This window comes from Hevea brasiliensis, chromosome 9 (assembly GCF_030052815.1).
Source record: "Hevea brasiliensis isolate MT/VB/25A 57/8 chromosome 9, ASM3005281v1, whole genome shotgun sequence".
NCBI lineage: Eukaryota > Viridiplantae > Streptophyta > Magnoliopsida > Malpighiales > Euphorbiaceae > Hevea > Hevea brasiliensis.
Window position 1 is genome coordinate 10,313,085 of NC_079501.1, and position 24,495 is coordinate 10,337,579.

At 39.6% G+C, this 24,495-nt stretch overlaps 3 protein-coding genes and 2 non-coding genes across 9 annotated transcripts; 1 reads left to right on the forward strand and 4 right to left on the reverse strand.

Moving 5' to 3' along the window:
* Positions 1 to 36: 36 nt before the first annotated feature.
* Positions 37 to 4,967, forward strand: LOC110632068 (uncharacterized). 3 transcript variants are annotated; one of them, XM_021780181.2, is made up of 4 exons: positions 140 to 459; positions 1,209 to 1,376; positions 4,234 to 4,337; positions 4,440 to 4,581. In XM_021780181.2, the coding sequence occupies exons 1-3, from the start codon at positions 177 to 179 to the stop codon at positions 4,332 to 4,334; spliced, it is 552 nt and encodes a 183-aa protein (XP_021635873.2). In that variant the 5' UTR covers positions 140 to 176; the 3' UTR covers positions 4,335 to 4,337; positions 4,440 to 4,581. The 3 variants fall into 3 exon arrangements, with proteins under 3 accessions (XP_021635872.2, XP_021635873.2, XP_021635874.2); XM_021780182.2 differs by having other exon boundaries at positions 4,240 to 4,337; XM_021780180.2 differs by lacking the exon at positions 4,234 to 4,337 and having other exon boundaries at positions 37 to 459; positions 4,440 to 4,967.
* An 835-nt stretch (positions 4,968 to 5,802) lies between these two features.
* On the reverse strand, positions 5,803 to 5,918 carry LOC131183628 (U5 spliceosomal RNA). Its single transcript, XR_009151668.1, has one exon. It is a non-coding gene; the product is annotated as a U5 spliceosomal RNA (small nuclear RNA).
* A 513-nt stretch (positions 5,919 to 6,431) lies between these two features.
* On the reverse strand, positions 6,432 to 8,907 carry LOC110632046 (protein PLASTID REDOX INSENSITIVE 2, chloroplastic). Its single transcript, XM_021780137.2, has 3 exons — positions 8,410 to 8,907; positions 8,181 to 8,276; positions 6,432 to 6,902 (listed from the first exon to the last, which is right to left on the reverse strand). The coding sequence occupies exons 1-3, from the start codon at positions 8,686 to 8,688 to the stop codon at positions 6,708 to 6,710; spliced, it is 570 nt and encodes a 189-aa protein (XP_021635829.1). The 5' UTR covers positions 8,689 to 8,907; the 3' UTR covers positions 6,432 to 6,707.
* Positions 8,908 to 9,165: 258 nt separating this feature from the next.
* On the reverse strand, positions 9,166 to 18,349 carry LOC110632045 (DNA polymerase lambda). 3 transcript variants are annotated; one of them, XR_002490616.2, is made up of 15 exons: positions 18,055 to 18,349; positions 17,836 to 17,973; positions 17,292 to 17,639; positions 16,971 to 17,049; positions 16,730 to 16,860; positions 16,192 to 16,254; positions 14,968 to 15,147; positions 14,818 to 14,871; positions 13,099 to 13,187; positions 12,074 to 12,164; positions 11,018 to 11,098; positions 10,402 to 10,469; positions 10,055 to 10,139; positions 9,717 to 9,968; positions 9,166 to 9,559 (listed from the first exon to the last, which is right to left on the reverse strand). XR_002490616.2 is itself a non-coding variant. In XM_021780136.2 (14 exons), the coding sequence occupies exons 1-14, from the start codon at positions 18,160 to 18,162 to the stop codon at positions 9,870 to 9,872; spliced, it is 1,602 nt and encodes a 533-aa protein (XP_021635828.2). In that variant the 5' UTR covers positions 18,163 to 18,349; the 3' UTR covers positions 9,557 to 9,869. The 3 variants fall into 3 exon arrangements, 2 of the variants coding, with proteins under 2 accessions (XP_021635828.2, XP_021635827.2); XM_021780136.2 differs by having other exon boundaries at positions 9,557 to 9,968; positions 17,836 to 17,961; XM_021780135.2 differs by having other exon boundaries at positions 9,557 to 9,968.
* A 4,257-nt stretch (positions 18,350 to 22,606) lies between these two features.
* LOC131183616 (U4 spliceosomal RNA) lies at positions 22,607 to 22,738 on the reverse strand. Its single transcript, XR_009151658.1, has one exon. It is a non-coding gene; the product is annotated as a U4 spliceosomal RNA (small nuclear RNA).
* Between the last annotated feature and the right edge of the window lie 1,757 nt (positions 22,739 to 24,495).

The following is a 24,495-nucleotide window of genomic DNA, read 5'->3' on the forward strand; positions in this document are numbered from 1 at the left end:
TATATATATATATATTAAAAAGAAAAAGCCCGACCGCCATCCATTCCTGTTAACCGACCCGGGCTCGGTTGTATGGCTGGCTGCGCCTAGTGCCAAAAAGATACTTAACTTCACTGTTTCCCCCGAAGAGTCGAGACGACATCTCCAATTACGCCAAAATAAATAAAGCAACCAAAATGCTGATCGCAAGGCTTCGAAACTTGACTGCAATATCTCCATTTTCCTCTTCCTCTTCTTTATTGAAACATCGCTTCTTTTCTTCTACCTCTCCATTCGCTTCTCCATCACCAACCGATGTCGTTTCAGATACTGCGACTGATGTTGCCGACGTTGCTGCGGAAGAGGATCTGCCCTACACAGGTGCATCTATTTCTTCCACCGTCAAGGCGGCTACAATGCCCTCTCTCCTTCAGCCACGTGTAGTCGTTTACGATGGGGTCTGCCATCTCTGCCATCGAGGTACTTACTCGCATTTTTCACTCGTCTCTAGTAATTTTTTCAGGGTTTCATTATCTGTGTTTCTTAATAACGCGTGAAAATGATCCTCATTGTCGCCTTGGCGGTTAATATTGCAGATAAAAACTGATTCTGTAGTTGATTGATCTTTTGGGTTTATCCAATATGCCAATAACCCAGCCTAGTTTTTTTGGTTCAAACTATAACTTCATGGAATGGAGATTTGGAATGATTCATTTTTAGAATACCTTTTCATCTTGTAGTTTAATTGGACTCTCAAGATTACGCTTGCACGAATGGAGAATACAACAACCACTAGGCCTTAATCCCAAACTAGTTGCATGAATGGAGAATGATTGTGGAAATATAGAGTATTTTCTTCCGCTCCTGCTTAATTATGACCTTATTCCTTGAAATTGCCAATACCCAAAGATGATCACCGAAAGTTTTGTAGACAAACAGATGCTTTCCCATTATCATGCAAACACTGAGCTTAAAAGCTTATTTTATTTAATTTTTTTTATCTAGGGTTCTTGACATAAAAATCCATTTCCGTTTTCCTAGCGTTAAATCATTATCTAGCTCTCTTTTTCATTAACTTACATTCTTGTGCTTGTCTCTTCATTGCTTTTTGTTTGATTTTTTGAACTGCAATTATGGCATGCAATATAATGAGTGTAAATTAGTATTTTTCATGCTCTTAATTCCCTCCCCTCCTTCCCCCTCCCCCCAAACAAAAAAAAATCTTACAGGGGTGAAGTGGGTGATTGAAGCAGACAAATATAGAAAGATCAAGTTCTGTTGCCTCCAATCTAAGACTGCTGAGCCGTACTTGAGATTATGCGGTCTTGAACGAGAGGATGTTCTCCGTCGTTTTATTTTCATTGAAGGCCCTGAATTATACCACCAAGCATCCACTGGTTAGTTCGTTAATCACGTGTAACTTATATGTACAATGCTTCTTTCTAAAAATTTTAGTCACTCTTGAAGGTATAAAAATACATGAATACTAGACCAAGATGCTTAGGATTTTACTTCCAATTTGTATCATATGCTCTGCACTTATTTTTCTGCTAATTTTTATGAGCTTCTCTGGAAATTAATGTTCACTGATAACTTCAAAAAATGACCTATAGCTTTATCACATACATCGAGTTTGTCCGCATAGATATTCTCTCATAAACCATACATTGGTTACTCTTAACGAATTCTATTTACAGAAGAACCTCTGCCCATAGAAAGAAAGGTAGAGTCTTGTCTGTTTCAATTAGTGAATTTCACACATAGGATTCAGGAAATATTCCATTTGGAATATGATAGTTAGACTATATGATAGTTACATTTAATGTTGTTTGCTTTTTGTGATTTAGTTATAAGGATGAACACTATTCGGTTCAACTCAACTCAGCTCAGCTCAACTCAACTAAGCTTTTATCCCAAAAATTTTGGGTCGGCTACATGGATTCGCTTTCTCAACTCTAAACGATTTTGGGTTAAATCCTCAGAAATGTGTAATACTTCTAGGTCATGTTGTACTAGTCTTCTCCAAGTCAATTTAGGTCTACCCCTTTTTTTCTTTCTATCCTCTGACCTAATGTGCTCTACTTGTCTAATTGGACCCTCCGTCTACGCTTCACATGACTAAACCACCTTAATCTCCCTTCTCTCAACTTATCCTCAATTGGCACTACTACTAACTTTTCTTTAATACTCTCATTACGGATTTTATCTAGTCTAGTATGGCCATTTATCCACCTTAACATTCTCATCTCCGCAACTCTTATCTTAGACGCATACGACTCCTTGAAAAAAACTTAACTGAACCGATTTAATTTGAAAATTCAGTTTGGTTTTTTTGAAAAATCGATTTGGTTTCGTTTGAAATGTTAAAAAGTTTGCATATTTAGCTTGGTTTTGAATGGGAAATTTAGGAAAACAGAACTCATATAAATTACATTTGCAAATTCATTTTACAACTATATCGCTTGTAGAAAGTGTTTTCTGTGTTTTACAAGACCTCTGTATTCAATCCCTGCCATCATCTCCTTTTTTTATTTCATAGATTTTTAACGTCATTTAACTAAGCAACCCTAGCCATTTTCTCCTGCCTCCTCTTTCTCTCTCATAATTTTTGTGGATAAATTTTAACAACTGTCCCAGAACTTATCTAGTTGTAACATTATAGTCTTTCAACTTGCAAATGTAACATAAAACCCTATCAACTTTCAAATTTTGCATAGTAAAATCCCTTTAATATCAAATTACCGGTTTTTCAGTTAGACGCTGACCTGGATAGTTCCAGCATGGAGTTTAGTCAGTATTTCTCTTTTTTTTTTTTTTAAGCTATGTGTAAATTGAATTCTTTTTCTCTCTATAGACAGAATAATTTTTCATGCGTAAACGAATAATTTTACACTTTGCATAAGAGAGAAGAGAGAAATGTTGACCACGTGCCATGCGGGAGCTATTCACATCAGTTTCTAACTGAAAAATCAGTGATTAAAAGTTAGAGTGATTTTAAAGGACTGTAGTGTTACAAATATATAAGTTCAGTGACAGTTGTTGAAATTTATCCTAATTTTTCTCTCCTTTCTTACTACTGTCTCTTTGACCCTCTCTCAATCTATTCCTCCATACTTTCTCCCTCACTCTTCTCTCTCAATCAAGCCTTCGCTTTTTCTTCCTTGATTCTGTTTGTTACCCTTAGTCCCGTTCTCCTTACTGGTGGTTCAGCTGTTACCGTTGTCCCTTCCTCCTCGCTCCAGCTCTCATGTGCCAAAAGCCCAAAATTCCATCAAGAGAGCTAGAGAGATGAGACTAAGCAATCTTGGCACTCTGGAGCTCTGCTCTTGATTAAACCCCTTGCTAGTGGAAGCCCTCTGATTTAGCGTGAAACTGTGAATGCAAACCTTCTAAAGTTCATTTTCATCTCTAGTCACCACTCTTGCATGCAACCTCGCCACCATCATATTGCCATCATATTGCCATCTGCCCATTCCTGCCTTCGTGCTTGGTTGTGTAAGCTGTGACCTATGAGTATTGAAGTATCATGGATGAACACCTGATTTTGAGTATGTATAACCATGGTTAATTAAGGTTGTGAGTGTTTGGGTGATTGTAAAATTAGGTAATTAACTGTTGATTTTAAGCATTTGTAACCATGGTTAATGATATTTATTTGATTATTAATCAGATTTGTTTGTTGTTTTATCTTATAATTAATTTCTTTATTTTGATTTTGAGGATCGAGATTGTGATTTTAGACTGAGAATTGAGAGAAAAGGAAAAGGATTGATATTGTTTATTTGCAACAATTTTGAATTCTGCCATGCTCTTTATTGCCTCGTAATTGAAATAATTCTGTTTAGTTTTTACTAAAATAGTTGCTTTTTGGTTTTATATAATTCAAATGATTTGTTCTATTTAGTTTGATTGGTTTGGTTTGGTTCTGAACCAAACAGACTGATTGTTCATCCCCATTTAGTTGTATCCAAAATTTAGTCATAATACAGTCAATAGCTGCTTATTTGATAGTCTTTCATCACAATAAATCAAGGGAAGATTATGAATATCCCAACTCTACATGCTTCCTTTTTCAGAAGGATATTAGTGTGGTATTTTTTTTTTTTTCCCCTCCTCCTTCTTAGTAGCATATCCAAACTTGGTACATTATGACTACATATGTAAGTTCTTTGTGAAAGTTTTTTTTTTTTTTTTTACCTCTGGGTTGGGAGGAGCATTTAAATAGTTAAACCCTGGATGAGATTTGTTTTGAAGGTTCAGACGATAGTAACCTGTGCTTGAATCTTCAATACTCTGGACATGTTTATCAGGATGATTTTTCCAAATTCTTTTTGCCTATTGGCACAAGGACGTGATGAGTGAGAATTTTTATTGACTCTGCTTTTCTTCCACTTCAATTTTTTTGTCCTCTTTGAGACACAACTTGAGTTTGAACTAATTCAGATTTTGTGTCCCTGCAGCTGCACTGAGAGTACTTTCATATTTGCCTCTGCCATACTCTACTTTAAGCGCACTCTTGATAATTCCAACTCCCCTCAGGGATGCTGTTTATGACTATGTTGCCAAACGACGCTATGATTGGTTTGGGAAAGCTGATAATTGCTTGGTTTTGAAAGATAAAGACTTGCTTGAGCGATTCATAGACAGGGATGAGATGATTGATAGAAGTTGATTACATGCGTAAATTGCAACTTGGCTATGGATGGTTGAGGAATGGTATATGTGGACAATATCTACACATATTTGGTGTAAATATAGAGTTGGCAATAGTGAAATTACTTGCAGTCATAGTAATTTAACCTTGCCATTTATGTATCTTTGCTAACAAGGTGTAGACAACATCGACGCCAAACACTTCAAAAGAAGATTAGATTGGTAGAGCTTTTTGTTATCAACTGGAAATTAAAGTAACTATGGTGAAAGTTGCAGAAGTATTGATGACGGTCGGTGAATATGAACAATTGAACACTACTTAAATTATGCCACAATCACTTAATGTTGTAATTTCCATTTGTTAGTGTTCACTCTCATTAAAAAAAGAACAAAGAAAAAAATAAAGTAAAAACCAAAGAATTATTTCTAGTTTTGGGCATTTTACTACCATCATTTCATGGCCTTTTCTAAATACCTCACCAAGTTGGAGGGTGTTTATTTAGATCATCTAAATAAGGGATTGGCTCATAAATTTGTTTGGATGCTCCCTCAATTCTGCATATGATTCATAATGGCTTTCTCTATCGTTACTCAAAATGGACTTCGACTATGTTTGAAATAAGGATTATAAATGAAGGCATTTACTTTATTTATTTATTTTTAATATTACAATCAATTGGTATCGCAAAGACATAATAAATTCTTTATTTAACTGAAAGGAACCTTTTGTTTTCTAAAACCTCATTTTATAGGATTTTAAAACCCCACCCCCTATATGGTTTTCTTTTCAAAATCCATCATTTTAGCTAAATGATGCATTTTCCTAACATTTTATATTCCAAAATTAACTTGTTAATTTTATAATTCATCAAAATTCTCCCTTTATCCTAAAATATATATATATATATATATATATATTTGAATCTATCAATCGCATTAAATATATAATTGATATTACTGCTATATGTTTGATTGAATATTCACAATTTGTAAATTTGATAAGCGATTATTACTCCTTGTAATTTCTAGTTCTAATTTCCACCACTAATAACATAATTCTTAATATAAATAAATTTTATGTCTGCATATATAACATTTAAAGAGGGACCAATTAGACCCTTAAATGATCTTCGCTGCCTAAGAATATTTTCAACTAAGAACTGTAGGGCGCAGCCCCAATGGGGCTCACCCGCCAAAAATTAGCGTATGCCACTAATTGCGGCGAGCACACGGTATTCTTTAGTAAAAGGCGAAAGAATAGTTCGCTTTGTGCTCACCGCGTGGCTGCGTGATCTCTACCGTGGGTTAGAGGTTATTGTATAGCTATTCTCCTTTGTTCACTTTGTTCCCCTTATCGGTGTGGGATCTCTCAAGTTATGCTTCGAGTTCATTTCTTGGCCCAGCTTGTTCAACTAATGCTCCAAGCTCCCTCAGCTGGTGTGGGCCTGTTTATTCTAAATTCTCAAGTACATCCATGAGTAATTTGTACAACACTTTGTGCTTCTACGACAGTTGAAGATTGGTTCACACACATTGATCTTAGATCATAAAACTTCACCATGTTCTGATATTTGATGAAAACTTACCTCAGTTCTATTGAAATTAATTAAATCTTTCATTTCAAATAAAATCAATCTTTTTTCTCCATTCAAACCAAGTCTTAACCCCAATCAAATTAGAATAGATCATATACATCTTTATTCTCCTTTCAACCTTAGGCGAGGCTACTCTCATAACTAGCAGTTATAGAAAGAGCTTGAAATAGAGATGCAAGAGAATATGGGATAAATTCTCGAACATTTCCAGCAAAATTTGAACAGCTTAACCTTGCTGCTTCTAAATTCCAATCAAAGGCCCTATCAAATGTGATGACATTATACAATCCCATGATAGTACAGATATACATATTCTCCCCTCACTCCACAAAAAATTCTCAAATTTCAGTTTTCTTTCAATAATCACTTCCTTTCAGAGATGCACAAATAGAATCATAACTGTTCGATGTTCTTCTTCAGCTGACAGTACAACAGTTAAACAGAATCTCCCGCCAAATTGATGATTAGGGAGTTGTTCTGTCAATTACTATCACCACCAGTCCACTCTTTCCAGTCCTTGTCAACATGATCTTGGGCCCATTTGACTGCTGCACGTGCAGCTTGTGGTCCTCCAGGCAAACCTCGCTCATTTATAGTATCAGCCATGTCAATGAAAGGTATGACTAAGAGAGTTCCAGGACCGCCATACTCTTTGTGCAAGAAGTTACCGAGAATCTGTAGAGAATTATAAGAATCATAAAACCTATTATACTTTCACAGCAACTGTATCCAGCAACTCGAAATTCGAAAGCCTACTTAAGTAAATAAGCAACAACCAGAAGTTTTTTTTTTGGCCGGACAACAGCCACAAGTTCAATAGTTGCATTTTGACATTCTTTAACTGAAGCAACTAAATAAACCCACTCAGCCAACACACCCCAACACCACTTCTCCCCCCCCCAATAAAACTCCTTTTCTTCGTTTCCTCTTTTTCTCTCTCACAGTTTTCATATTGTTTTTGAGTAGATACAATTTTCTCATGATTTTCGAACATTCCCATGTTTCTAACTTTTCTTATAGCATATCTTAGTATAAACATCCTTGACCATATTACTGGAGGGTGGAAGCAGTCTTAAGCCATATACAAGTTCATAAGCTATATTTTTTTCCTCAACACCTTTTTTTTTTTTTTTCCTGATGATGTTATCAAGCTGAGAAACCACTCAGGAACTTGGCAGTCAATGGTCAGAAGTCATAAATGCACATTTAAACCGTAAAAGTTATGGCAGAATGGTAAAAATCACCACTCCATCGACTTCCCAATCTTCACAAGTTTATAACTTCCTTACCTGTTGGTTGTTTCAGTGCTTCTAATTAAACCATTTATAGTGCAGGATAAGACTAACTAATATGTCAAGAAGATTCTTGTGATTATCAGTGCATGTGGCTGGGTGTTTCTGAAATTAGATTAAGGCTTAATAGGCCAGATTAACAATGCCAAAGTGCTATTGTTGGCTTAATAGTCCTACTACACAACCATCGTTTGTCAAAATTCGATGGTAATTGCAGGCTGCAGAGGGACTATGAGCCTGTTTGGACTTGGTAGTGGGATTAAAATCCACTTTTGGAAGAAGCACCATTTTAGATGTTGCAAAAAGCAATTTGAAACAGTTTTCTTAGATGTCTTGAGGATTTTAAAACCAAAAAATCAACTCAATTACTTTTACTCAACATATTCAAGATAGCATGCCCCAATGTGAAATTTGCAGTCTTGAAACTGCATTCATCATGCATTTCAGAAAACTATTGCATGATTACAACAAAGCATTAGTGCTACTTATGTGTAAAACAAAAGCAACAAAACTTACCTAGCATGATAACTTACGCTAAACAACAAGATTAGGCTTATATGAAGCTAAATGATGATAAGAAAAACCAACAAGAGTCATAGTTGAAATCTACTAACAGGTGTGTATCTGCGAAAATAACATAGTTTTGAGGGAAATGAAGCACCTCAGTGCAGATTCCGACCACCTCTTCAAGTGAATCTCCATAAATGTCCTTCTTTGAGAGCTTCTTATGGAGATGCGTCCTAAATTTCTCTGTCTCCTAGACAAAAGATGAAGAAAAAGGAAAACAAAAGCAATTAATTATTAGAAAATTAAGATTAAGCGGAGAGAGAGAGAGAGAGAGAGAGAGCGAGGGGCTGTGAAATGTGCAGGAAAATTAAGAGTCCACTTACTGCAACAGCAAATTCGGGAATTGGGTCCGGAAATTTGTACTCGGCAGCTCTGCAAATGTCTGTTGTTCCCTTTTTCTTGCTGATTGAAGGGTATAAGTAAGACTCTGTCAATTTGATACTAGTTGAGTAACTGGGTGCAGAGAAACCCGAGCCCACGACCAGTCCAGTGTTAGTGGAAGAAGTATAATGGAAAAAAGGAAGGGGACGAGAGGTGGAAGAAGAGAAGAGAGAGCACGAGTCAAGTGTCAAAGGAACAAGAGCTTGACACCACGAAGCCATACCTACCTCTGCTTCTCTGAGTCTCTTAATCTCTGTATTCCTTATCTTCGAACTTTGCCTCAAGGGGGTTTCTTCTGGGTTTAAGAAGAGGTTTTAACACTAAATTGTGATGGCAGCTCAGCCGCCATAGTAAAACGTAAGAATTCATAATTATGTATTGCAAAAAAGAGACTATATTTGATATTTATCTAGAATTATATATCGGTTAATTTTTTTCTAAAATAAACAACATCCTTTAATTAATTTTATACGCCACAAGTTTACAATATTCCTAAATCCCTAAAACCATGCTAACAGACGTGACAGAGACAATTTTATACGTTGATTTATGATTTTCCTTAAGAAAGAAATATATGACCAACTTTTTTATAAAAATGCTAAATTAGTTTTCACCATCTCTCTCATTTATTTTTTTTCAAGCTCTCACATTTGGTTTTTAGATTTTACCCCTCATGTCCGCTTTATAATTTTATATAAAAATAAATAAATTAGGCCATTTTTGGCTGAAACTATTCCATTTTCATTTCATACGGAGGCTTTACATATAGCAAAATTTAGTGCAGTTACTAATCGGTCAGCCTTATATGGAGGAATTGAAAAATCCTCCCCCCTTACAACAATGGAGGTCTAATCACCTTCTGACTTTAGGTGTAAATTCCAGTAGGATGTTCTGATGCCCCATTGCTGGATATGATATTTGAGAATTAAGACATAACTCCATTGCGCAAATCCCTATTGTCACGATGGTAATGAATTGCCCAAATGAAACCACCTGCGGAGCTTTCGGTTGGCAACACTATTAACCAATCACACAATCTTTGGCGCGCAAAGGTAGTGATGAGAGATCACCGAGTAGATAGCACGCAAATCCCTGTAATGTGAGTTGGATTTAAATCCAGTTCATTCAAAAAGACTAGGGATATTCGTTGGCGATTCAAAAGCTATGTACACCAGAATATAAGTTACAAAGGATGCATAACAACACAAGTCAAAAGAGTTAACAGCTCGGAAGCCAGTCTTGGGATCACCTTCAAGGATAAAAACCAGCAAAAACGAGCCAGGTCTCACTTTAACTGCCAAAAATGATCCAGCTTTCACTTCTTAGTTGTGCATCGTCGAATTTGTTGGCTCCTCCTAGATGTGTTCACATATAAAAGATCCTCATGCAAACTATATACATCTCAGAGATTTCTTTCATGAGGTTCAAGCCAAAGGAACCCCAGGAAATCAAAAACTTCTTTTTCAGTGTCAAACCTTAGGCTTGCGCTAGCCCTTACACCCTGAAACAAAAGCAACTCTTCCTGCCTAAGAAAAGAACGATAAAAACTCCTAGGTACACAGAAGATGGTGAAAGTCAACTCATTACCCTTTTGCCACCTGAAGCCTGAGTGGCTGGAAATAGTCCTGTATCATCAAGCCGGTATCCTTTGGATTCTGCTAACAATCTCAGCCTGCAATCAAATTGCCAAGTTGTCGATACGTCCATAAAAAGGTTTAAATATTTCATCAGATAAAATGAAACTGAAGAACTTTAAAAATGGTTTATTTGGCATTCCCAATGCTCTACTCCAACAGAGTTCTTTCGTAGAACCCTGAAGTACAATAAGAACGCCCACTTTAGAACTAGGAAAAAATAATGACTGGAGTTTAGTTTAGAAAATATCACACTTCAATTAACAATTATACATAAATGATCAATTAACACAAACATACCTCCGGTTTAATACATCATTACCAGTCCATGCTATTAAACCAAATGCATGTATATCCCTCGGATATGCCTAAAAAATGGAATACACATATAGTCATATTAATTATTTGCACAACAGCAAAGACAACTCTTAAATCTAAGAATAGAAGCCTGCATCAGAAAAAGATGGCTATAATAATTGAATTAACAAAACAACTAGGAGAATCAATCAAAAGAAGATGTTATTACTTGGAAACACTAGTAATAATTAAAATGTTCTGAAAGTAAAATAAAATATCAGAATGGGAGCTTCCATCATTTCAAATTTTTTCTTGGAGGTTGGGATGGGGCTGGAGGGAGGGGTGTTTAGTGGAGGCTGGTGAAAATCATCAAAGAATTTCCAACACCCATTCTCTAGCAGGGACGAATTTAAGACCAAAGATAGAGTTAACTGAATCTCTTGTAACGGATGTGAAAGTCAAAATGGTGAGAGAAATTAACTTCTACATGTGTCAGATATTAAAGGAATTCAAGATACCATGCAGGGACAATCCATATATATATATATATATATATATATATATATATATATAAACTCTAGAAACATGATTGGATGATAAAAGTAACTATCAAGTTTACCTTGAAATCTATGCGGTGTCTCAGTTCTCTTCCAGGATATGTACAAAGACCAAAATATGTGTCAACACCTGAATCAGTGCCCTGTCATGTTTGGCAAATGGAAAGAGGTTAGGCAAAAATTTAAGAACCCATGGCATGGAATCCATACAGAGCATGTGATACAGGAATTGATCCAGAGGAAACAGATGGAAGGCTCAGGAAGATATGTGTAGCAATGAATTCAGAGAAATCTTCCCAACTGGTTAATAAGGAACCGAAGAAAAAAGCTACGCCAGGAAATATGACATGTGAATTCTTAATTTCAGATCCCAAAACAAAATTAACAGTAAATGGTATCTCATGCAATTACTTTTCAGTAACTTTTCCTTGTTAAGTTCTCTTAGCAAGTAGATTACTGTTTTATGATGTATCCTAATGTAGACGAATGAGAATGGTAGTGCAGTGAACTAATTTGAAACTTGCATGATTCGAATTCTCAGCAACTGCCTCTAAATGGGATTGAAAGGCCTCAAGTCAAGAGGCTACTAGAAGATTTCATCAGTTGGTAACTTCAATTGTACCGTAGCAGCAACATTAGCATACACATTAGAGTTCTAGGAAAGATCACACAAATATTTCACATAATAATGGTCTTAAGGATTAATTTGTAAAATTCCCACTATGCATTTAATTATGACCTCAGTGTATCCCTCAAGTTAGCCCGCATGATGGACTTCAATGTACTTAAGGAACCAAGTGGCAAGCTTTAATAAGTGCAACAGATTGCTAGTTTTAGCTTATATTGACCTTCAAGGCAAGGGTATAGATACCCTTATCTCAACTTACTGAAAGCAAACTACATAAATGGATTAGCATATTTAAAATTCGTGAATATAGTCACATTAAGAAAACAAGAGGACTTCTTCAACATAGCAATATGCTAAAGCTTTACAATTATTATCAGCTCAGGTACTCATTCCTGGCATTACTAGTCCTGGCATATGATGCCAGGATACTAGCACTTTAAAAATTCAAAAACATATAAAAGAAAAGCGCAGCAATAGCAATAAAAGATACCTCCTCGCTGTGAATGCTAAATACCAAATCCTCTCTTAAGAACTCCATATTCTTCAAATGCTTCACGAATCTTGGTAAAAAACCCTTATGACTGGAAGTAGCAAACAACGTCATAAAATCTCAAAAATGCCGATGCTTATTAATGGTCACTTCAAGATGAGAAACCAACTCTCAGAATATGTTAAATTGCCTTACATAGGATCAGACATTATAAATGACTTCGGGGATTCACAAGATCCTTGAAAATATGTTCTTTAGCATAGCATAAATTATGTTGAATTAGCAAATGACCACGAAATTATGTTTTATGAATAATAACCTACTGGATGACCACTTTATCATTCTCCTAACCGTACGGCAAGGTAAGAACTCATTAAAGAGCCTAACATTCTACTTTTATTTTTTTATGGGAAAACATTCTATTTACTGTTGTACAAATCAATGTTGTCAAAAGTGCAAGGCGCCCTTAAGGCAAGGAGGTCCTCCAACGCCCGAGATGCTAGGGCTCACCCGAGCGAAGTGAGGAGCTAATTTATTCTAAAATAATAAATAATTAAATATACAATGTAAAAGAAGTCTAACATATTACACAATCAATAAATTGTCAAATTTCATATTCATATTTCATAATACATTATATGTTTTAAGCTTTAAGATCAAAAACATTCCTCTAATAACACATAATGTTAAAGTAAAAAACCATAAAGCACATAACCTAATTTGAACTTCTAGATCCTTTGTTCAATTTCATTCACTATGTCATGCAAACTCAAAATACTAATTCTCTAGTCATCATGCAGATGCCTTCCTTTTTTTTTTCAATATTTCACCTTGAGGCGCTTGGTGATGCCTCACCTGGGTGCCTAGTTGAAGGCGCCTCGCCTGGAGGCTTCCTGGGCGAGATGCCTGGATTTTGCCTTGCCTATTGACAACACTGGGACAAATCTATGAAATACTGATGAAGCAGAAGGGACAAATGCTCTATAGGAATGAAACATATGTGCGGTGGTGGGAGGGATTTTTACCTTTTCCCATCAGGGTGAGTAATTACCACATCCAAATCCCCACAAGATGCTTTTCCTCGTCTATAAGATCCTCCACATATGATAACCACCTTCAAAATAGATATAAGAAAATCAAAATAGGAATTATACCTACATGAATGTCAAAGTCGTGCCCTTAACTCTTAAACCTACAGGTATGGTTCTCAAAGGAACAATTTCACCTGCACCCAAACAGACATTAATGGGGTTTGCTGGAAACATTCCGAACATATCTTTATAAAAATTTACCATTATCAATCTGGATCTCAATCCTTTCATACAACATGTCTGTCCATATTTTATGGCAATCAACAATTATTCACTCACATTACAGATTGATTTCACTTGGAAAATCAGTTTGTAAATTACAAATTGCCAGCATTCACATTTCCAAAAATATGTAAAGTTTTATGGTAGTGATGATCCAACTAACAATCAAAATATGAGTAATCCACAAATGGTCCAAAAACAATCCTAAAGGCATGCCTAAGTAAAGGGAAAAAGGGCCTCAACAACAGCTTCTTGAATCACATTGTGTTTGAAGTAAATATTTGTATGGCATGACTAAAAAGGTAACAATAGTGGCCAAAGATACTCCAGAAAAAAAATGGCAACTCTATATGAAACATCATTTTCCTGAATTTACTTGCCCCAAGACATGCATAAAGGCCCAGGCATCTATTTATTGTAAGCATTGGTACCATATTTTGCACCCTAAAGATGAGAGAGCTAGAAGATGGACATTATGCTAATTCAACAAAATTTGCACCCATGCATCCAATTCTGGGCATCACAGGTTCAATAAAGGAAACAACAAACTCAAGCAATCTGTATAATATCCACAAACCTTATTAAAGTTTAGATTAACTTTTGGTATTGCTTTTATGTTTTTTCTGCGCAATGGAGCATCCAGAGCTCTTTGAGCAGCTAAGAAGTTCCCTCCCTAATGACCAAGGAATTCAAGAAAATTCACATTCAAATATTCAAGAGGCTAAGGATTATGGTTCAATTTTAATGTAGAGTTTATTGGGGAAATTATAGAGGACTTATTAGTTCTTTTAGGGTTTTACTTTTGTGTCTATCATATATGTTAGCTTCTGGCATTTATTGAAGTCACATGGATATTTTTGTAATTTCTGAATTGCGGGAGCATTATCTAGATTTCTGTAGGAGTCTTTATTAAGAGAGTTCTTTTTGGAGTCCAATTCCTTATTAAGGATTATTTTTTGAGTCTATACATAACTAAGTTTGCAATGTTGTTTCTCAGTTCATGATCAATAAGAATTTTAGAAACTATGCTTCTCTGAGTTGTGTGACGCAATTCAAACCCAGGTGTGATGCCTAAGAAAGGATTACTTCTTGTTTAATAGTGTTTATAAATCCCATCTTCGCAAACCCTAACTGTCCCAACTAAATTCCAACTCATTCTAGCATTAAAATAAGCCCCAAATCCGACTTTAATTCTCAGATCTGCAGGCTGTCTTGCATCACACCCTGGCTTTCTTATCCCTCGCACTGTTGAAAATTACAAAGAGAATATCACTGTGGATGGCCACCAAATGTGTTAGTGAGTGACTCAAACCATATCTAATGTTACCTCTGGTACTTGAATCCAAGACAACTTATCACTCAACTAACCCCTTGTAGTCTTCTGATTTTTCTTTTATAAACCAGTTCAGCTCAGAAGTTATAGTGTCTCACCCCAGGCAATATCTCTTCCCCAGTTTTCTGCATGAGTTGTTCCATTTCTTGAACCTGCACACAAAAATTAATGTCAGAAATTCAGGAGCAAGCAACCTAAAATACACAATGGAAAAAAAGTCAGTCCAAAGGAAAGCAAGATAACCATACCTCATTGCGTGGAACCCTCGTCTTAATATCATCAAAATATTTCAATCCTAACTTCTGTGCGTGCGTTAATGAATCTTCATTCTCAAGATCATCTAGTGTGCGATATCCTTTCTCATACAATTTAAGGGCAGTGGCTGGACCAATACCCCAAACTTCACCAAATAGACTAATTGTCCGTACCTGCACTTGTTGAGAAATAAAGTTAAGTGAGGGAATTAATTGGAGAAAATTAAAGATTTGCTATTACATCATTTGTTCATATACAGTATGAACACTACTATAATCAACAATTGAATTCCATTTTTTTTTTTTTACAATCACATCTTTAAACCTGTGAAGTCATCTTCTCAATTACACACTACAAAAATGCTGACAGAAAAATTCTAAAATATGAAAATTTGAGGAAATTATTAGCATAATAAGCATGAAACCCTCATTTTTTTTGGCAAGTAAACAATGCACCAACCAACAAGGCACAAGTCAAACTTCTAAACATAATGCATGCATACGTGCGCATGAACGTATCTGTGCATGTAACACACATACACACACACACACACACACACACACACAGAGCAATGATCACATTAATCATGCAGGCCCCATTTGGGTGATAAGCAATGAATGCACCCAACAAAGACAATTCTATGCAAGAGTATGCGTACGTGCATATGTTGTATGAGTGCATATGTGGGTTCTCTGTGCACATACACATACCTAAATGAAAATCTATAAATCTGTCCATGCAAACATTGTGATGAAATAATAGGTATTTTGGGAAAAGGTTTCTATATTTCACCGTGTACAATATCTCATACATGCTATCTATTTATACACATGAATTCTACTTTTACAGGGAATCCTAAATACAATAGGAAACTGATCTAAAAAGGAAGAGAGTATACATAAGAGGAAAATAAAATCAGTCCCTATAAAAGAAGGCAGGGATAATGAGATTCCAACACATTGCAACCATGCTCATGTCTGAATCTGGGTAAACATAAATTCTGAGAGCAATCTGTGCAAATGAAAATCTATGAATGTGCGTATGCATGTATTTGTGTGTACGTGTGAAACAGTGAATGGAAATCTATGTGCGTGCAATGTGAACAAATGAAAATCAACAAAATTATAAATGTGTGCATGGACACGGGCACAAATCAATTCTATAAATGTGAAATGTGTAATCGTAATATCTCTAGCCTCTGAAGTTATTCGAATTACCTTTTCATCTGTTTCAAAATGCTCCAACTTGGACAATTTGCCAGTAGTCACTATCTCCTGTATCTGCAAGTACAATCCAATGCAAGGAGATCAAAAGAGGAAAAGTTTGTGTTTACAAATGCATAATTTTATTGCATAGGTCCCACAATTTAGATTACATCAACTAAAAAGTTCTGCAGATAATACTTCAAGTCTATGGAATTGATTATTACTAAAATGGGAATGACAGACTTTAATGTGTGAAGCATGAGTTAAATCTGCAGAGCATATGAGCAAAATCAAATTAAAATTATACGAGAATATCACAATGCAAATCATGATACAATGAATGCACTTACTCGTAAAAAATTTTCAAAAAAGGACCTAATAATTGAAAAAAAGAAGAAGAAGAAGAAGAAGAAGAAGAATATCAAGTCACTACCATATCTACTTAAAAATGAGAGAAGGTAGGCAAGAAACTAGATAGCATATGAAACTTTACAAAACAAGTAAAATAGTTTATCCATGTAGCAACTTAATCTTAAAGCCACGGACTCACATGATCCTGCATTGACTTCCCAATACCAGGTAGATCTTTGACCTGTTCTGCACTTTCAATTTTGAATAGCAACTTCTCAATAACTTGAATAGCCTTGTAATAGCTAAATGACCTTCGATCATCACCCAATGCTTTCCAACGAAAAGTGAACACATCACATCAGACCACTGAAAAGGAGATAAAAAAAAAAAAGAAAGGAAATGCATACTAGAAATACATTAGCAGAGAAAATCAGTCTCACCCCTATATATGTTGATTAGTTTTCCAAATATGTCAGTGATATTCCTGTTTAGATCAGGTGGGCAGTATGCCAAGGATGACTGCAACAAATTGGACCAGATTAGTACATACCAAAACTCTTTCGCCAAAAGAAGGGCCTGTAGTATATCATCCATTATAATTCTGTGGTTTATAAATCTTTATCTACCCTCCTAGCAATAAGGTTGCCAATTTTGATCGATTAAAATTAAATGCATAAAAGTGTACATGCAAACACAGAAAAAAAACAAAAAAGAATAGAATTTCCGCAAAGAAATCTAGCTCATTGTTCATTGAATCTTACATTTTCGCTTGGTGTACTGGGAGCCTTTGGACTCGTAATTGCAGGGCTTAACGCGAGGCGTAAGGTGTCAGAACTTCTGGAACTATTCGGTGCAATGTTTACAGCATTATTTTCTTTATCTGCTCTGTCAACTACACTGGAATTTTTTAATCCCTCAAGAGAAGACCTCATCTTTTTCTGAGGCGATGGTTCATCACTACTAGAAGTGTTTCCATCAGCTGATTCTTTTACTAAAGACTTGTCTGGATCACTTTTTCCTTCCAAATCAACTTCTACACTGTATGGATCCTCACAAACCTTTTTCCCTAATCTCAAGCTGTCCTCTAGCCACTGAAAAAGGAGAACTCTCTACAACAAGAAAGTGAACATCAAACTCAGGAGCACAATTCTCACATACACTTGAGATAAAAATACCAAATTGGCACTGGTAATTGCAATTTAAATAAAAGGCATAAACAACCACATAAAACTGTTCTCATAGTGAAACTGATCAATGATGTATCAAATTCTACGAGGAATTTGTAGGAGAAATTAAGAAACTCACTCCTTTAAGTCGATGTAACCGTTCTTTGTCCACTTGCTGGAGAAGCGCGTTCGAATTCATGACAAAAACAAGCGTGACCCTCTTCGACAGGCGAGTCTCAATAGTGGCCCCGTTTTGTATCAGTTTCTGTTTCCAAATCTTTAAAGATCACCCAAAAACAAAAATCAATTATATTAATGAAAGCTAGTGATAATATTTCATCGATAAACGATGAGAAACCTGTAATCGCCGTGACTGAACCCCGTTTTCAACCAAGAAGACAACCATTCCAGTGAACATTCCATCTGGTTCGGGAGACAACCTATTTTTAGCTGGCTTCGGCGCCATTTAGGCTTTGAGAGTTTTCTCCTACAAGTTCCAGCCCTCCAGTCTCACAATTTGTCTTAAAAATATTAATATTATAATTACACACTTGAATGCATTATTTAATATGAGCGGAAGCTTTAGCACTAAGATTTGTAGGGCTTTACCCCGAGGGGAGCCCTTCCAGAAATTCTCAATGGCCTGGGCCAAACCCAGGTGTCACCCCACAAATTTGGTCTCCCGGAGAAGTCCAATTTTTTTCCGCGAGGTTGCCTACAGAGGGAGGTTCAGTAGGTGTAAATCCTTGTGGGGTGAAGGGAAAGTGCATTGCCGGGAGGCAATGTTTGCGGGAGTCAATTTTCGGGGCAAACAGGCCAACCGGGCAAGCAGGAGAGTTGCCGAGAGGTGCAGGCCAAAACGAGGTTAAGTCTGCCTACTGCACGCCAAAATGAGGTTCAGAGGTGCTGGAGGCGTGCTGGGCGCTTGCTGGGGCAAGCCAGGCGATGGGAGGCCCAAAACGAGGTTCACGGGCCAAGTCTGGCGCACAACGGGCCCGTCGGGCGTGCGGGCCGCGTGGGAGCAGAGCGCGGGCGGACGAGGCGCGAAACGAGGTTCATCGCGCGGGAACGGGCGCGCGGGAATGCAGGGCGCGCGCGCGGACGAGGTTCAAATCAGCGCGGGAAGGCTGGGCGCGCGCGCGGGCAGACGAGGTTCAAACTGGGCGCGGGAGCTGCGAGGCGCGCGGGCAAACGAGGTTCGCCCGAAGGTTCCAGAAGCGCCTGGAGAGCGCTGGGCGCGCGCGGGAGGAGCGCTGGGCGCGCGCGGGCTGCCAGCCCGCCCAAACGAGGTTCACCCGCGCTGGCAGCCCGCCAAAACGAGGTTCCCCGCCAGTTTTCTGCCAACCCGCCAATTTTCGAATTTTGGCCGCCCAAATCACTCCAAGTCGGCATGAAGGCTATAAATAGGGGTTTTTGGCCTTCATTTGGGCAACCAAGAGTCTCCACATGCTCTCAAGCCATACCAAAGCTTCCAAGTGTATTTTTGTGTATTTAGCCCACTTTATTGCTCTCTTGTGAGCCTTAGGCTTGTAAATCAATTTTCTTTGAGTAGTAAAGTTACTTTCCCTTTGCCAAACTTGTTCCTTGTGTTTCACTCACTCTCTCACCATTTTTCCCTTTGTCACCCTTGTTAGTCTATCTTTATAGACTTTGAGTGTGGAAAGGCTGACTTAGTCTTGGGGGAAGACTAAGGCCGCACGGTTTGAAGCAAGTTTGAGGTGAGCAGACTTCTTACTCCGTGACAGGTGGTATCAGAGCCGAGTTCGTATCAGAGCTTCGGTTGCTCTTGAAGGTGACAATGGCGGACCAGAGTGAGATCACCCTTGGTGTGGGTGTTGCTCCTACGGTTGTGGAGCATGAAGGCGGCAGGAGAAAAGGCCGAGGTAAGTCAAGGGATCCTAGCCGAGCAAGGGAGGACTTGGGAGACTTGGAGAAACGTCTCGCCAAGGTCGAATTGCACCTCGTGGATGGAGAGGAAAGGTTCGAGGAGATGGACACCCGCGTAGCGGAGCTCGACGAGAGGATGGAAGAGCTTCAAGGGGACATGCAGGGTGCCTTGAACGCTGCATTCGACAAGCTGGCTAGTGAAGGTGAGTCCCTACGCCTTTCTCAAATGGGGGAAATTGCTGCCTTAAGGGATGAGAATAGGTCCCTAAAGGAACAGTTGGAATGGGCCATGGGGAAGTTGAAGGAAGTAGAGCAGCAAGTGTCTCTTGTTGCTATGGCCGTGGCACGTGGGGGAGTTGCCACTACTTCCGGGGCTAGTCTTGTCATCCCTTCGCGAGTGGAGGTTCCGAAGCCAAGTGTGTATGGTGGCGCTAGGAATGCGAAGGAGATTGACAACTTCTTGTGGAGCTTGGAGCAGTATTTTAGGGCGATTGGCATAACGGATGATGCCAAGAAGGTGGACCATGCGCCCTTGTATTTGGTGGATACTGCTATGGTTTGGTGGAGACGGAGGCACGGCGACATGGAGAAAGGGCTTTGCACCATTGCCTCATGGGATGAGTTCAAGAGGGAGCTCAAGAGGCAGTTTTACCCGGAGAATGCCGCGCATGAAGCAAGGGCCAGATTGAGGCGTCTGTCACATAGGGGGAGTATTCGGGACTATGTGAAGGAGTTTATGGAGACTTTGTTGGAAATCCCGGACTACCCAGATGCGGAAGCTCTCTTTGCCTTTACCGATGGCCTGCAGACTTGGGCCCGAATGGAGATTGAGAGGCGTGGAGCGCGAGATCTAGCTACCGCCATCTCCATTGCTGAATCCCTCGTGGAGTTCCAGAGGAGCGAGGGAGGTAACAGCGGAGGCAAAGATGGAAGCTCCAAATCCCACCAGCCGAAGGAGGTGCATCCTAAGAGTCAGAGGGAAGACCGAGGTATGCAACGCCCTCCTCTTTCGTGCTTTCTTTGTGATGGACCCCACAGAGCTCGAGAGTGTCCGAAGAAGAGTAAGCTCTCGGCGTTGGTCGAGGAAAGGGAGAAGGCACCTTTCCAGCCTAGGGAGGCGACCATGGGATCCTTGCAGCTGAGTGCCCTGAAGGTCCAGGAGAAAGGGACCGCGAATGTGGAGAAGGGGCGACCTTTTGTCCAGATCGAGGTGGGAGGACAAAAGCTGCGGGCATTGTTGGACACCGGGGCATCCCACAACTTCCTGACGGTAGAGGAAGCTAGGAGGTTGGGCATCCCATATGAGAGAGAGATGGGATGGTTGAAGGCAGTCAACTCCACACCCAACCTGATACACGGTGTAGCCCGAGACACTAAGGTACGCATTGGAGACTGGCATGGTACCTTAGATTTCTTTGTTGTCTCTATGGATGATTCTCCATGCATACTTGGGGTCGAGTTCGTGGACCGAGCTAAGGCGATCCCGATGTTATTCGCCAACAGCATGTGTATCACGGAGGGAGGTGGTACATGTGTGGTGCCGTTGTTGCGAGGGAAGGCGTCCAACACCCTTGCAACCATGCATGTTGAGATGCATGATCCTTCGTCAGCTGCTCAGGGAGAGAAGCAGCATGGGAAAGGAGGAGGTACTCCGAAGAAGGATCTGAAGGAGTGTAAGAGGGGACACACTCCGAAGTTGCAGAAGGGGCATCCACCAAGGGAGAAGGTGGACTGTGCAAGGGGAGATGCAGTAGCCAGAAGTCCAAAGGAGGAGTCACCGCCGAGGCAGGAGGGTCCGAGGCGACATCGCTCGAGGAAGAGCAGGCGGAAGTGCAAAGCCGAGGGAAGAGCTGGTGCACTTAGCCACAGGGACGAGGGAGGTACTGCAGGAGCACAGTTAGAGCAAGCCCGAAGCAACACTGCGGTGCATGCCGGGAGGCATGGGAGGAGGTCCAAACGACGAGGGCGTCGTGCGGATTGAGTGGGGGAGAATGTCACCCCACAAATTTGGTCTCCCGGAGAAGTCCAATTTTTTTCCGCGAGGTTGCCTACAGAGGGAGGTTCAGTAGGTGTAAATCCTTGTGGGGTGAAGGGAAAGTGCATTGCCGGGAGGCAATGTTTGCGGGAGTCAATTTTCGGGGCAAACAGGCCAACCGGGCAAGCAGGAGAGTTGCCGAGAGGTGCAGGCCAAAATGAGGTTAAGTCTGCCTACTGCACGCCAAAATGAGGTTCAGAGGTGCCGAGGCGTCTTTGGCGCTTCTTTGGGCAAGCCGAGCGATGGGAGGCCCAAAACGAGGTTCACGGGCCGTCCCGGCGCTGGGCCCGTCGGGCGTGCGGGCCGCGTGGGAGCAGCGCGCGGGCAGACAAGGCGCGAAACGAGGTTCATCGCGCGGGAACGGGCGCGCGGGAATGCTGAGCGCGCACGCGGACGAGGTTCAAATCAGCGCGGGAAGGCTGGGCGCGCGCGCGGGCAAACGAGGTTCAAACTAGGCGCGGGAGCTGCGAGGCGCGCAGGCAAACGAGGTTCGCCTGAAGGTTCCAGAAGCGCCTGGAGAGCGCTAAGCGCGGGAGGAGCGGCCCAGGCGCGGTGCCAGCCCACTTAAGCGAGTTCACCGCTGCGGACCGCCAAAACGAGGGTCCCCGCCAGTTTTCTGCCAACCCGCCAATTTTCGAATTTTGGCCGCCCAAATCACTCCAACTCGGCATGAAGGCTATAAATAGGGGTTTTTGGCCTTCATTTGGGCAACCAAGAGTCTCCACATGCTCTCAAGCCATACCAAAGCTTCCAAGTGTATTTTTGTGTATTTAGCCCACTTTATTGCTCTCTTGTGAGCCTTAGGCTTGTAAATCAATTTTCTTTGAGTAGTAAAGTTACTTTCCCTTTGCCAAACTTGTTCCTTGTGTTTCACTCACTCTCTCACCATTTTTCCCTTTGTCACCCTTGTTAGTCTATCTTTATAGACTTTGAGTGTGGAAAGGCTGACTTAGTCTTGGGGGAAGACTAAGGCCGCACGGTTTGAAGCAAGTTTGAGGTGAGCAGACTTCTTACTCCGTGACACAGGCCAGAGAGGGGGTTTGGAAATAGTTTTCAACCAGCAATAGACGCGCCTCGGTTAGAACCTCATTAGCTGCGTCATTGCCCCAAGCGCAAAGATATCGATTTGTTGCGATTTACTCTTATTTTGTAGGGGTCTCTCTTCATTTGGTTCTCTCTTCCTTTCGATAAGGGATTCTAGCTCTTCATTTCAACTCACCAGTTTTTCCCTCTTTGGCTCAAAATCCATTTCACCTCGTCTCGCTGGAAAACAACCAATTAAGTAAGGGCATAAGAAACCTATATTAGCCTATTATATGTTTAAACAACCTTTAGATTAATTAGTCTTCGATATTTTCGTTTCGGATCATTTTTCCACTTTGCTCTCACTACTCTTGCAGGCTTGTACCATAACCACACAAGTGACTAAGAAAATGGGACACTACCTTATATAATTTCTTTTAATAACTCAACTCAACTCAACTCAACTCAACTAAGCCTTTATCCCAAAAATTTGGGGTCGGCTATATGGATTCGCTTTTTCCACTCTGAACGATTTTGGGTTAAATCCTCAGAAATGTGTAATGCTTCTAAGTCATGCTGTACTACTCTCCTCCAAGTCAATTTAGGTCTACCCCTTTTTTTCTTTCTATCCTCTAGCCTAATATGCTCTACTTGTCTAACTGGAGCCTCCGTATGTCTACGCTTCACATGACCAAACCACCTCAATCTCCCTTCTCTCAACTTATCTTCAATTGACACCACTCCTACCTTTTCTCTAATACTTTCATTACGGACTTTATCTAGTCTAGTATGGCCACTCATCCACCTTAACATTCTCATCTCTCAGAACTCTTATCTTAGATGCATACGACTCTTTCAAAGCCCAACACTCACTACCGTATAGCATAGCGGTCGTATGGTCATGCGGTAAAATATTCCTTTTAATTTATTGGGAATCTTACGATCACATAAAACTCCCGTGGCACGTATCCACTTCAACCATCCGGCTTTAATCCTATGACTAACATCCTCCTCACATCCTCATCTACTTGAAGGATCGAGCCTAGATATTTAAAGTGATTACTTTGGGACAGTGCCACTCCATTCAAACTAACTCCTTCCCTATCACCAGTTTGGCCTTCACTGAACTTGCAATGCATGTATTCTGTCTTCGTTCTACTTAACTTAAAACCCTTTGACTCTAGAGTACTTCTCCAAAGTTCTAGTTTCCTATTGACTCCTTCTCGTGTCTCATCTATCAGAACAATATCATCCGCAAACATCATGCACCAAGGAATACTCTCTTGTATATGTTTCGTCAGTTCATCTAAAACTAATGTAAAAAGGTAAGGGCTTATGGCTGATCCTTGGTGTAATCCAATTGAGATCGGAAAATCTCTTGTGTCCCTTCCCACTGTGCGCACAATAGTAGTTACTCCTTCATACATATCTTTCAATACTTGTATATACCTAATAGATACCCTCTTTTGTTCTAACGCATTCCATAAGACCTCTCTTGGAACACTATCATAAGCCTTCTCCAAATCAATAAAAATCATGTGTAGATCTTTCTTCCCATCTCTATATTTCTCCATCAAGCTTCTAATGAGAAAGATCGCTTCCATAGTTGAACGACCAGGCATGAAACAAAATTGATTGAGAGAGATAGAAGTATCATGACGTAGTCGATGCTCCACAACTCTCTCCCACAACTTCATAGTATGGCTCATGAGTTTAATTCCCCTATAGTTTGAGCAACTCTGTATGTCTCCCTTATTTTTAAAAATAGGTACTAAAATACTCTTCCTCCATTCATCAGGCATTTTCTTTGAGTTTAGAATCTTATTAAATAATTTAGTTAACCATGCCACTCCC